We start from the raw sequence: 14,860 nt of genomic DNA, 5'->3' as shown, positions 1-14,860 counted from the left end.
AAAATGATGATGATAATATTCAGTTCCAGGAAATGAATTTTCTTAGCCATAACGAAATGCATCACACTGTTCCCTATCTACCAATCACAAAAACGATTGAGTTCATGAAATGTCAAGCACTAGTTTGGTTGCTCAAAAAGCAAATTAATGATAGGCAATAATCTTAATACTGCACAAAAAAAGTAAAATACCTCAAATCGCAATCCTCGAGTAGAACTCAAAGAGTAACTAGATTCTTCACTCTCCAGAAACACAAAATTGTCCTCACTACTAGAATCTCCACTATCTGTCTCACTTGTGCCACTTGACAACGAAGTTGTTGATGAAATTCCAGTCACAGAAGGATTTGGTGGCTTTTCCCCAATACTTTCACGCTTCCTGCCAGGCCTCACCCGAACTGAAAAAGGACTGTAGTCTGAAGTAAAATTTGGCATGACGTCCCTGCAGAAGAAAAACAATTCTTTAGAACTTAAATTTCATTCTTTTTCCCCTAACATTGAAAAAAAAAATAGCATGCAATATGTTCATTAAAGTTTAAACTGTATTTGAATTTTAAAAGAGCCCCTCAAGCTTAAAGAATCAAAACTGCATTCAAAGAATAACATACTTTTATCTTCTCTCTCTCTCTCTTTTTTCCCTTGAAATCTTTTCATACAACATATCTTTTTTTTTTAAATAGATACAAATCAATTATTTTTTTATAGATTCATACATTAAATTTAAAATAGTAAATTAAGAAGATTTAACTCTATAATTTAAACTTATGTGATTCTGCAAGCAAAACAGAGTTATCAAGACACTTTACTAAGAGTACTACATATTAAAGAATACTGAGTAAAAAATCTTACTACTGGTGACAAAAAATGTGAATGGACTATCTTATAAACAATTCCATACCTTACAATTTCTGTTGTACCCTGAAAAGATCTCAGAGTTCAGGAATAAAAATTTTGTAAATGCAATTGTCAAACCAAACATATAATTATTATGTGTATATAAAACTATCTTCTGTTTTATCTTGAAAATATAAGTATAGTGACTGTAAAATTAAAAAGAACAACATTTTATTGAACAAAACTTGCTGATTGCTGCAGAAACATGTTTCAGTGTCACTTTTCAATGCAAAGGAAGTGAGCTTATGGATCAGAAGACATTCAACAAAGTGACTGGTGTAACCAAACTGATTTCCTTTGTGGTCAACATATGCATTGAACTTATTAGTACTCAGTGCCATATTTATAGAACTGTTATTTCTCTTTCGTAAGAAAAGAAATTACTTTTCAACGTTTCAAATATTTTGCAAAACACAATTCATAGAAGGATCAAATTCTATCCCTTGATCTCAGTTAAGTATTATGATGTTATTATCAAACTTACATTACATTACTTTTTGATGTTTAAAAAAAAAAAAAAACTATTAAGTAACATTTTTCAAACATAACTAGTAAAGTAAACAACAAATACAACAACAAAACCTTTTTCTTAACAGTAAAAAATAAAATAATAAAAAGTGGGCAAGCCTTTCTGCAATTTCATTAAGATATTTCAAAATGGATTAAGAACACTTTAACGCTAAATTTAAAACCTTACCTTACAGAATGGTTCATTTTGAATGAAAAGAGGTCTCCAATGCAAGTCATTTCATATGGCTGATAATGGTCGAAAAAACCATCAGTTCGTGGATCAGAAGGATGTGTCTTTACTATTTCCGCAAGGGAATTTTCTAATTCCTTTTTCTCTAGAAACAAAACACGCTTGTTACATAATACAGCGTAGTGCAACATTAATAAGTAAATAATTTCACAGCTTTGTTTTACCTTCTACAATTGCAAATGGCAAGCAATCCATAACTGCTTCATCCCACCAGCAAGTGTACCTGCAACAGATAATTAAATGGATAAATAAAGATTAATGTAATATTATTTCTGATGACATTACATTTCACAACAGGTTCCCCTGTACCTACCACAGATTAGAAAGAATACTAAGTAACAAAACTTTACATGAATTTTTATAAAATAGCTGGGTATAGCAGAATCACATGGAGACATTTTTTTACAGTAGACTTTACAGTTAAAATAGAAAGAAAACAAGAACAAGCACACAATTATTTATTTGTGCTTCTAAGCCAGTCTACTTTTGTATTGCTAGTGTTACTTAAAGAAACAACAGCAAATCATATTTCATAAGTTTTCCACAAAGATATACAGTGGGGTGGATACCAACAGGAGAAACATTTTTGTCCGCAAAAGAAGGCTGTCCGAAATAAAGACAGCAAAGTTACAGATTTGTCATTATCACAAAATTCCACTCTATCTGACATTATTTTTTGAATCCAACACAAAAACAGCAGCTTGCTATTATTTCAGTTTTAACTCCCCTACCAACGGACTTTAACCAGTGTGTCGCATCCAAAACATCGATTCTGAACAATTTTGAATTCTAGAGCAATGTGTAACATTTTATAAGCAAGGCAGCATAGAGCCAAGGTCCCTATCAGTTTGGTTGCTGCCCCCCCCCCATCTGAAAACTTGACAAATTTATATAATTTATATTACTCCGATTCTGGGCAGGGTCTCCTCAAGGGACGAGCCCCCTAATTTCCGGCTAGGCTGACATGACCTCTCATCAACCCTGTTGATAGATTAAATACAAAGGTGCCCATATGCAAAATTGTAAGGGGGGGCTCAGATATTTTCCCCATGGAAACTGATTTTAGTGCAGATTAGAGTTCTTAAAATTTGATGTTTTTAATAACTTATTCATTAACGCCTGGAGAAGAAATGTTTTCACATTTTTGCAAAGAAAAAAGTACCAAAAGCAAGGAAGGGGCAAGGGGGGAGGGGGCTTGAGCCCCACCTTGCCCTCCTATATGGGCACCCTTGGTTGAATATAATTTAAGATATTGGGAATAATTTCAGAAATAAAGAGTTTATACTGTTCATGAACTCTTAAATACATTTAAGTAGCACCCGACGCACACCTTCCCTGGTAGTGATGCTGTTGAGTTTGATGGATTCTATAAAATTTAAAATATTGGGGCACATTTTTAGTATGTATTTTTTCATACATGCTCAGATACACTTTGTGCCATTACCCCCAAAGGATGTGACCAGATGTAACCCTTCCTCTTTACCCCTGTAGTGATGCTTATGGGTTTGATAGATTCTAAATAATTTAAAGTATTGGGAAACATTTTAAAGAAATTAAATACAAATAGTTTACATAAGTTCTTAAATACATATTTTGATGTCAACCGTCAAAAGAGTGTCAGTTGGTGTACAATGCTTTAGAAATTCACCAATGAAATTTACAGAAAGGGTAAATGCACTTTCAGGGACAAATTCAACACAGGAAGACTTTTGCTTGAGATGGCAACCTTAAATAAGCAGCAAGATTTGAGTTAAATTGCATAACAGCATTGCAAACTAATTGCAAAGGGGGAAAACTAATAATTTAGTTAAGCATACAGAAGCGAAAAAATATCTCAAACTTTTTAAACATTCAGATTAGTTCAGATCAATTTTATTTTATTGATGCAATAAATGTAATTCACCTGACAATTAAAAGAAACAGAAGGCTTTAGGGGTGAGGATGCAAATGAGCAAAGTTGAAGAGCATTGTTTACCATGCTTTGGGAAGAGAGGGATTGGGTGATTACAGAGAAATAATGCCTGCCACCCCTACATGATCATTTGCTCTTGTTCCATTTGTAAATCCACAGTTGGAGATCATTGTCATAAACACAAAATTAGCTGTTTATAGTTAGTACACTGGTGTAAGAAATTAAGAGAATTTTCTGATTTGGTCAATTATTTTCAGAACTCCTGGACCGATTTTAATGAAATTTGGTATGTACATACTTTGGGACAATAGAAAACAAATAACCATCTAAAATTTAAAATGCACATTCATGATCATAATTAATATTCGCTAGAGTCGGATGGTATGAAACAAGAATTGCAAAGTTTTTTTTAAAAAAAGGGGTTAGTAGGGGGTACGGTCCCCTCTAACAGACATATAAGCCTCGCACTGTGACTCCATACTAGAAATGAAGCAGTTTATGGGATCCTGGGGGGGAGGGAGGGGCAATTGTTTCCACTTGTTCAACAACACTGAACTCAGGCTATGGAGGGCCCTCAGAGATGGTGTAGTCAGTGTCCATTGCCCTCAAAGAGCGTCCCAGACATGCTCTATAGAATTGGAGTCTAGAGATCTGCTTGGCCAATCGATCCAGTAAATATCCTCCCCTTCAGGAAATTTGTCGACCAGAAGAGCTGTATGTGGCCTTGTGATAACATCTATTAAAATGAACTCGGGGCTAACAGCGCTTCTCAAGATGTTGTCATAGGGCTCCAAGACCACATCCCTATACCTCGCAATTGTCACAGAGCCTCTCTCAAAGGCATGGACGGGTGTGCGGCCATCCAACATGATGTCAGTCCGGACCGTCAAACCACCACCGCCATAATGGTCGATTTCGCGGATATTGGAAGGCAAATAGCAAATCCCGTTTCAGCTTAAACGACTATTCTTATCCTACGTTTACATGGATAGAAGCAGGATTCTGCTACCTACCCTCCAACATCAGCGAAATCGACTATTATAGCGGAGGTGGTTTGACGGTCTGGGCAGGCATCATGTTGGATGGCCGCACAACCCTCCTTGTCTTTGAGAGAGGCTCTGTGACAATTGCGAGGTATAGGGATGTGGTCTTGGAGCTCTATGCTCACTTCTTGAGGGGCGCTGTTAGCCCTGAGTTAATTTCAATGGATGTTAACACAAGGCTCTTGTGGTCGACAAATTTCTAGAATGGGCGGATATTCACTCGATGGATTGCCCAAGTAGATCTTTAGACTCCAACCCTATAGAACGTGTCTGGGACGTTCTCAAGAGGGTAATAGCAACTCGCAACACCCCTCCAGGGACCATCCATAGCCTGAGAACAGCATTGTTGAACAAATGAAAACAATGGCTCCAGGATCCCATAAATTGCTTCATTTCAAGTATGGAGTCACACTGCGTGACCTATATATCTGCTAAAGGGGACCATACCCCTTAATAACCCATTTTTTTGTTCCATTTTGCAACTGCTGTTTTATGCTATCCGACTCTAACGAGTGTTATTTATGATCATGGGTGTGTATTTTAAATTTTGGGGATTAATTGTTTTGTATTGTTTTAATGTATGCACATACCAAATTTCATTAAAATCGGTCCAGTAGTTCTGGAGATAATTGACCAAATCTGAAAGTTCTCTTAATTTCTTACACCAGTGTACTTACCAAACTAAAGAGTGAGTACTTTACATATCAAATCACACTCAACAAAACAAGAAAGAAAAAAAAAATCATTAAAAAAATCTTACAAATTCCTGTGACATATCCGTTCACCAATAGCCAATGAGTTATGCAAATAAAAGTCAGTCATAAGATCCCACAATGGTGTGATAGTTCTACTAGGTTTATAGACACCCAAAAATAAGTTTATGGCATTCTGTTTATCTGCATCTGAAAAAAAAGAATTGTCCAAGTAAATTTTTAAACAATAAACTATAAAATTCTTATGCATGTAATAGTAACATATTTACATCTATGTGACAGAATCATCAAGCATTTAAGATTGAAAATTAAATATAATGCTTGATATTTTCATTTTATGACCAAACGTCACGACCTTGGGGGTCAAGGGTTTGGACAAAATTCTAGATATTGGTTCACTACCACTAGATATGAACCCAGCGGTTTGACTGCAAAGGCCCTAGTTTGGCTGCCACGAGGTTCCAAAGTTGCTAGTTTGGCCCAGAAATGCAATGGCATTTCCATTGGAATTTCAGATTTTGACACTACATTTGATGTCCCAAAACACTTGGCATCTTTTGTTAGTACAACGAGTGGGAGGGAGAAAACCCTTTTTTTAATAGGCATTATTTAAGTTACTTGAAAAGTCAAAACAATCTTGTGCTTATGTTTTTTTATGTGCCACGTGCAATAAATTAAAGCTTTTTCTCTTCTCCTACTTTTTGCTTATTATTGTGGAATATCTTTGATAATAGACGATAAATATCCAGTTTGTTAAATGTTTTTCATTAGCAAAAGATAAATACTTTTTGATAGCAGAGAACTAATATAAAACGAAAATAATTAGTTTCATTTGCAAACGATAAATATCCTTTAAAAAGGTTACTTTGGCATTCAAGTTATTGAAATTAAAAGTAGTGTCCAGTTTAAATTTGAGAACCACTTATTAAAAATCAGTATTCAACGTAAATAATTCAAAGGTAAGTGCTTTCAAATGGCTGATGCTGCAGTACAATGGTAGAAAAGGGGTAAAAATGGTAATTCTAATGGAAACTCCCTTGCAATTGGTCCAAATTATCAACTTTGGACCCCCGTTGCAGCCGAACTAAGACCCATGCAGTCAAACCTCTTTACCTGGGCTCATAATGACCTATAACTAGGATTGAGAATTGACGTATATCTAGGATTTTGTCTAAATCCTTGAACCTCAAGGTTGTGCCGTTTGGTAGTTAGTTTTATTGAAATTAAACCTTTGAACAGCAATAAAGTGGCAATCTTTCATTACTGTCTAAGTGAAATATTTTTGTGTCCAGACTTGGTCGAAGTGAAATAATTTAAATTTGATACAAACATTACTGAAATAAACAGGGCTGCAGAGTCAGAGAAAAAATGATCGCCTTTGGCTCTGACTCGGAAACATTAGAGCCTTTAATTCCAACTCTGAATCCTTGACCCCAAAATCACCCTGACTTTGACTTTGCAAGAACTTGCAGAGTTGCAAATTTTGAGAAAAAATTTACAATTCTGCTGCAGAAAAAAACAGGGCTGTGGAGTCGACCACAACTCTGCAGCCCTGGAAATAAGTGACGAAAAAGCAAACAAAATTGACTTCACATACATTTATTTGTATGGAAGCTCAACTTGACTATTGTTTTTCTTATTCAGTGATGTTTTACACACTAGAAGGGCCTTCTGATGGCCATCAAATGAATATAAGTCCTAAAGGCTCCTATTTTCCCTCGCAGAAATTAATCCTTGATTAAAAATATGATCAACTTTCATCAATTTAGGAATTTAAAAAAAAAAATTCTAAAAAAGTTATGCTAAATGTTTATTTAAGAAATTAGTTTTCATTTCTATTCATAAAATCACTCAACAAGAAAACATGAAATTACATTGCCCTATGCATGTTTTTTTAAAACAAATGCTTTGTATACACCAGTGCAGTGAAGGGAAGCAAACGCCTTAGAATCCTTGGTTTAACCCATTAAGCGCCAAGTCTCCCATTTTGGGAACCTTCAATTAAGATTTTTTTTCTTCATCAAGTAATTCAGATATCATTTTGAAATTTTTTAAAATGAATGATAGAGAACCAAACTTTACTGTTAATTTTTTCAAAAAGGTTTGGAATGTAAATTCTTTTTTGAAAAATGTTTAAATTTTGCGAAAATTTCTTGTTTTTGCATTACACGGGGAAAAAATTCCCTAAAAATAATAAATGCAAATGCAGGAAATTAGGAACATGGAATATGAAGTTCAATAGACCTTTTTTCAAATCACAACAAACAGGGGCCAAGAAAAATAATTTAAAGTAGTTTTAAAGGACTTTATTTACTGAAGTCCCAAAATGGGAGACTTGGCATGTTCTGATTAGCAGAGCAAGTCATGCCCAGTAGAAATCGTCTTCACCCATTTTGCATGAATGAACTCTCCCCTTTTTTCCTGTTGAAGCCACAGCCCCCTTTGTAGTTTCTCATTGTAAACACTCGTTTGTTGTTCAAGGTCAAGAGCAGGTGCTTTTATCAAAACAAGTAACATTCCATTCGTTTAGAAGAAAGTTCTGAAAAAACAGGGGTGCCAATCCTCCCTAAGGAGGATGACGCATCTCTCTGAATTTCTACAGATCATAAAAGAGATTCCCGTAAAAGGACATCAAAATTCCCTTTAAAATTATTCCCCTTCCCCCCCCCCCCCCCATAAAAATATTTCGTAGCTCAGTCAGCGCCATGCTCCCCTCCCCCTTGAGGGCGCTCCCCCTTCAATTAGGGAGATTAAATTTCAATAGAGAAATTTCTTCACCATTTTTTTTTTGAAATAAGAAGAGTAAGAATTTTTGACTTTGGCTACGAGCTTCACACACTATTGAAATAATATATTTTAACTTAAAACAAGATGAGTGCAGTATCACTTGTTTGTGAATCGCCAAATTCTTTTCAGATAGTTAAGAAAAAAAAACTTTTATCAAAATCGTTTAGATCACAGGTAATGCGATAACTATTTCACTTTATATTTTTACCATTTATCGTAATTTGTTGGATGAAATGGGAGAAACTATGATCGTTGATAATTCCTCAATGCGAAGCATGCTAGACATTTATCTCTAAAAACATTATGATGATGAATAAATCATGTCATCAAACATGTTGTGAAGCGACCGAAATGTTCACTGCAAAAAACCCTTGCCTATAATAACACAATTACACCATCAGGGAGCCCAAAAATATCTTAGTTCCATTTTATAAGATACATTTTATATAGTGTGGTTGTGTGTAATGGTAAATAAAATTTCATGTCATTTTTATTTACCATTGCTCGATCCCCCTACATGGTTAATAGAAAAAAGCTAACTCTTCTCTTTTTGTGTATGAAAATCCTAAGGCTTTTTGCTAAGAGGTAGTAAAATGTGTGAGAAAAGTTCCGTTTTGTACAAAAATGTATAAGAAGAAGGAATGCAACAAGAATGAAAACCAGACACGGAGTGATGTACGGGCAGAGGAAGGGGGGAGACGTTCTTAAGGGTCCCAACGGCTCTCAAGAAATTAAAAATAACTAGCATACTAATACTTATTAATGTTGCAAATATACACTGCTAGCCTCTGGGGCTAGCCTCCACAGCTTTTGTTGCAAGGGGGCCCAAAATGTACAGCTTTGGGTGTTATGAAAACTTAAAAGTTCTACATTTTAAAGCTTGAATATGTTAAATATGTACATAAAGTACCATTACCTAGCCATATTAATTACATAAAAACGATTTTAGGGCTTTCTAATTGGATTTAGCCAGAAATTATTCAAGTATCAACATAGTGGCAGGGATATGTATGTTGTCCCCATTAAACGCCATGTCTCCCATTTTGGGACCATACCATATCTCCTAACCTAATAAATATTTTTGCGAAATTTCAGCTACATATGATTAGAGATGTGTATTGAATATCAAAACACATGAAAACTTAAGTATTTTCAATGTGGTTCATATAGCGGCGCTTAATGGGTTAAATACATATTGCCACTCCTAGTATGGTAGTTTATACACATTGATAATCATATTCAAGGCAAATTACAACATTCTATTACTAATAAATAATTTAAGATAATAAGAATTAAAAAAAAAAATCCCAAAGTTCTGTCAATGTAAATAACCTTTTTGGCATAACTGGATCGAGTTGAAAAACAAATAGATTATGAGATGAATTTCAATCCTTACCTGAAAATGTATTACTATAATATCTTGATAGTGTCTGTAAAATGTCACGAGAGTGAGAGGAAAGGGGAGCGATTTTCCTATATGTTTTTACACGATGGACTAGTTGAGAGCCACCATACTGCAGTGCTAATGTGTCTCCATGATCTTCATACAACTCTTCTAGCATGCTAAAAACACAAAAATTTACATTTTGCTTCCAACTTACAATAAATGTGCCATAGGCAGGTACGGCAGTATCTGCAGAAATGAACTTTCGAGATATTTGAAGAAATGTGTGTTGGATTCAATACCCACAATAGGGAAATGTTAGAATTAGATGCTTTTTTTCCGCGGAAACCAAATAAGCAATCTTGTACAGAACGTACATCAGATAACAAAAAAAGTGATAAATTTGCAGTTACTGCCTTTGCCTGCCCATGGCAAAAATGACTTTATTATGAAATGAAAAATAAGAAAGTTTTCAATTACACTAGAAAAAAGGCTTTTGTGCAAAGAAAAATATCATTCATTTTAGGGCTCGGAGTTGGAAAATATTGGAAGGTTTTTTTTCTTCAAGTTATTAATTTAAAATCAAAAGTAAATAATCAAATAAAAAAAGCTACATTAGTAGAAGTTATAACCCAAGCTAATAATTTTAATTAGAAACTCAAATTTACTCACCGAACACAATCAGTATCAAACTCAAGTTTCGGATGCTCCAAGACACCAAGGAAATATAGCTGCAAAAATGATAAACAGTGAAAAATTGCATAGTTTCTAATACATACAGATCTCTAAAAGGTTTTTAATAAAACAAAACAATGTTTCCAGATAGATTATGATTGCATTAAATCTTATTATTTTTTGTTTTGTTTTTTTCATTTTCTTCTATTCTTTTGTGATTTGGTCATTAATCGTTAAAAACTGAAAGAAATGATAGACGAGTCTTAAAATTCAAATCATAAAAAAAAATGACTTTTCCTTGCATTTATATAAAAGTTTACTTGAACATTGCATACATTGGTTTTTGCAGAAAGGAGTTTAAATCTATACATAATTATGACACCAGGTAAAGCTTTTACCTTTATCTCTTGGTCTCTTACTTATCACATATGACTAAGAGCTTTAGTTATTAACATTGCAAAGTCGGATAATACTAGATAGCAGAATAAATACATTACACAATATCAAATTTTGTGTACTTATAGTAGGTTAAAGTTTTATGAAATATTGTTATACCTCACAGTTTTAGATCATAAATTTAAATTTAAAATAAAATTTTAAAAGCATTGAAAGTGGTCAATCATTTACTAGCACTGAATGTGCTTAGGTTTTTATCAAATAGTGTTAAGAAAGCTGTGCATAAAAACTACAAATATTTAAAACCATTAAATATAAACGAGAGATAAAACAAAACTCATTAGTAATCAAAAGATTAAGTAGGTAATCAAAAACTAAATGAATTAATATACTATACATAACATTTAAGTGTTTATAGAAAGGAACTCATCACTGAAAATGATAAAATTAATAGTATAAACAAACAGCTTCACATGGAATAAAATAGCACTTAAGAACCTGAAATGCTAGTGCAGCTTTTCCCAAAGCAAACTGAGCAGTATTTGTCCGGTCTAAGCAATCTACACAATTCACTCGTACAATACCAGTTTGGAGGCGTCTAGTGTCATCTTTTTTCTGGCCACCAATCATAAATTTCTTGTTAATATGGGGATGAATTTTTTGACAGTAAAACTCTGGTTGATTATGAAACAGTCCAGTTTTGCTGATGACATAATATGCTATTTGAGCAAGTCGTGACATCACACTAACTTCTTTTCTAAAATGAAAAAATATATATAGGTTAAAACCAAAATCTGGTGTTGACATACAATTGTTATAATCATTAAAATAAATATTACAGGAAATTAATTAAAATCTCTTAGAAAATTTGAATAGTCAAAAATTTAAATGTTTCATAGGGGCTGATCCTAGCAACTAATTTAGTGGGTGATTAACTAATTAAACTAAAATCAAAGAAAACATTATAAAAAAGGAACTACTCATTTTATATAATAATTATACTGTCGGCCCCACTTAATCAAATAGCTTTGGTTCTAAGAAATATTATTCAATTAAGCGGGGATTTTTTTTCACCTATCTAAATTGACAACATTTGTCTTAAAACCTCAATAACTATACGAAGGAAATAACTATAAAAAAGTTCTTGATATGAGCTAAGTAAACAAGAAAATAATTTAATCATTTGTTTATAAAGAAAAATTACATATGAAAATTATAATAAAGTTGCTTTCAATTTGAGTTGTGAAATCTTTGTTTTGGCACCTTTATTTAGTACACTATTTTTTGAAAAATTCTGTAATAGTGGATTGCTTGTTCAAGGTCTTTTGGATAATACTTTTCTAACTCTTTTTCTTCCCTCCTCATCTGCTGTGTCTTACATTTAATGTTTATCAATTCATTATGGTCTGAAGTGTGTATATTTCTTTGTGTAATTTAATTATCAACTGCTCGATTTATTTATTTATTTATTATTGTGATGACAACACAAAAGGAATGAGATAGACTAGAGAAAATGTTTTGACCGAATATGAATGTTTTTTCTTTCCCGTTGATGGCGAAAAATATTGTTTTATATTTTTACGTCAATAATTGTTCTTATTTAACTTATTTCTCTCTCTCTAATTTAATCAGAACAAAAAAAGTTTGAAACTACAAGTGCAGAGCTTGCTGTGTTAGCATACTAGAAGGGCTGTTTTCCAGAAAATTGTGCATGGCGAACCCACATTGTTCAACCGTACAAATCCTGCAGCTTACTGAAAATGGTTGAAAGTAATGCTCAGAATAAAAACCCCGCCCAACAACCTAACTGCCACACCTATAACTTCAAAAAATTGTTTAAACCCAGGAAAACCTTTTGCCGCCCCCATATGATTGCCATTTTTAATCATCAAGTGGTTCATGTTCAAAATGTGTTTCTAGAAATTAAAGATGGAAACTAGCAGTTCCCACTTGATGTTACTACAAAAATGTTTTTGGTGACTAAAAAATATCAAAGCAGTGGCCAAAGCTGGCAACCAATAATTCCAGATTTTTTTCTTTCCTGAACAAAAACAATGCAAATGGACTCATTATGTACATCATATTTGTTCATTTTACATTTACTTATATAACAGCTTTTTTAATCTTAATTGTAAAATTTTATTTTAACTACAAATTGCATTTTTCAGAAAATATTGCAATTACAATTAAGTGAAAAAGTCTAAGATATTAGCATGTCCATAATGTAATATTACATTGCAAAATGATGTAGTCGGAGAGGTAAAAAGTAGTTTTAAAACATGGTTTGAAGAGGCCACTAACTTTTTAGTCTCTACTAGGAATGCAGTGCTTCAGTACCATACTAAGTAGTAAAACAATTTTTGAATCTGTTAACAACTTTCAAAGGATATTATTGTAAACTGTTGAACTACACATGAATAACTATCTGATTTGTAATTCCAAACTTTAATTATTATACAGTTGGCTCTCTGGTTAACGACGCTCTATTTAACGACTTTCTGCATTTAAAGACGACTTTTTACAGTCCAAGTTCCTCCACTGCAGTTTTAGAAGCATTCTATTTAAGGATGCATTCTACTTAAGGACAATTTTTCGTTGTCCCTTGAAAGTCCTTAAATAGAGAGCCAACTGTATATGGGTGTCAAATGATTTCTCAGTAAAATATCTTTCTTTAAAAAATTAAAATCACAATAGTCTGTATAACAATTATTTTGCTGAGCTCAGTTCTAAACATACTATGAAAATAGATCAATTTTTTAAATACTTTAATGGCTCCAAAGTATGTTTGTTTTTGTGCTTCAATAGTTTTAACATTATAGTATTATTAACCAGAAACAAAAATTGTGTTACATAAAGTAATCTGGTTCAAAATTGTAAAAGTAGTGAGAAGATATAATTCATTTACATAAGTATTTATTTGTACGTTATGTACATAAAACATACTGAAAATTAAAAAAAAATTTAATTTGAACTTTGACATCTTGAATTCCAATTATGTTTTTCGCAATCACAAGCGTGTGTGTTTGTGTGTGGGGGGTATGTTTATATGTGGGTAGTTGTGCATATATGTAGGTGTGTGTGCGTGTATGTGTTTGTTAGTGTGTGTGTATGTATGCGTGTATGTATAGGATATGGATGCAACCTGGTGACTGTTTTTGATAGAGGAGCAGCATTGTGAGGCGGGGGAAAAATAAAATCAAAGGACACCAAAACAGTCAAGTGAGAACAATAAGCAATGTGATTGCTCAAAAAAAAAGAAGAAAATAACTGACTTTCTAAACACAATCATTAAAATAGTCAAAAGTGTTGAAATAGATTAATAGAGATGCATTTACAAAAATAACTTAAGATTTGCATCAGATTTATTTTTTTACATGTTTTTAAGAGACAAGGATAAAGCAGTTCTACCCAGTTTACTCAATTATTGAAACACAGAACAAGCCAATTTCTCTTCGGAAGCTTTTCTTTATACAAAGAAACTGCACAGTGACGATGCAAACTTTAAAAGCAGTTAATAAATAAAGGTTTAAATTGGAGAAAAATCAAATTATTAGAACAGAAAATACACAATTTTTACAAAATTTATTTGAAGAAAGAAAGATTGATACTCACAATTTATTTGTATGAGCCATGTCAAAACCAATATGAATAATCTGATGATATGGAGGTAAAAATTGATTCAAATAATTGATAGCAGTGCAAAATTCTTCGCTTAAGATACTTTCATGACGCTTCTGTTCCCTTTTCTTGACAAGATTCAAGACTAAAATAGGTGAACCATAACGGCGCAAAAGACCATTAAAATGTTGACCAGCAACATAGCAAAATGGATCAGCAACATCCACTGCAATGAAAATTAAGCAAAATCATACTTTATTCACAGCTGTGTTTATTGTATTTGTTGAATAAATATATAGTAAATTCCTGATTATCCATGGAATAGGATGGCATGCTGACCACAGATAAGCTAATTTCGTGGATAATCAACGATATAAGTAAAAAAGATACTACTGGATACAATAGCTAAAACCTTGATAAAGCTCATACATACATTTCAATCCGAGTTTTTAGTGATAATAATGCACATAAAATCGGAGGCGTAGTGTGACCAAAAATTTTGAGCAGGCACCAAGGCTTTCGCCAAGAAATGTGTTTGTCCCCCTAAACATCTTTTAAAATAGTCTAAATAAAAAAAATAGTTTTTGAACTACAATTTTGAAAAATTTTCGGGGACCCAAACCCCTACTCCTCAATGTAATTAGAGAAAAAATATAACAATTGTGTTTTTCAAGTTTCA

General features: G+C 33.0%; 1 protein-coding gene across 1 annotated transcript in view; it reads right to left on the bottom strand.

The window, feature by feature from the left end:
- The window catches only part of LOC129224114 (polyphosphoinositide phosphatase-like), a 60,067-nt gene that overhangs the window by 13,267 nt on the left and 31,940 nt on the right, over nt 1-14,860 (bottom strand). The window contains exons 11-18 of the mRNA XM_054858522.1: nt 14,176-14,407; nt 11,062-11,320; nt 10,165-10,223; nt 9,505-9,671; nt 5,369-5,510; nt 1,818-1,876; nt 1,591-1,738; nt 192-441 (exon numbers count right to left, since the gene is read on the bottom strand). Of these exons, the coding sequence (XP_054714497.1) occupies nt 192-441; nt 1,591-1,738; nt 1,818-1,876; nt 5,369-5,510; nt 9,505-9,671; nt 10,165-10,223; nt 11,062-11,320; nt 14,176-14,407 (1,316 nt within the window). The remainder of the gene's footprint in view (nt 1-191; nt 442-1,590; nt 1,739-1,817; nt 1,877-5,368; nt 5,511-9,504; nt 9,672-10,164; nt 10,224-11,061; nt 11,321-14,175; nt 14,408-14,860) is intronic.

This window comes from Uloborus diversus, chromosome 6, assembly GCF_026930045.1.
Source record: "Uloborus diversus isolate 005 chromosome 6, Udiv.v.3.1, whole genome shotgun sequence".
Lineage (NCBI taxonomy): Eukaryota > Metazoa > Arthropoda > Arachnida > Araneae > Uloboridae > Uloborus > Uloborus diversus.
Note: the sequence above shows the minus strand (reverse complement) of the source record. Positions and strands in the feature narration are given on the sequence as shown.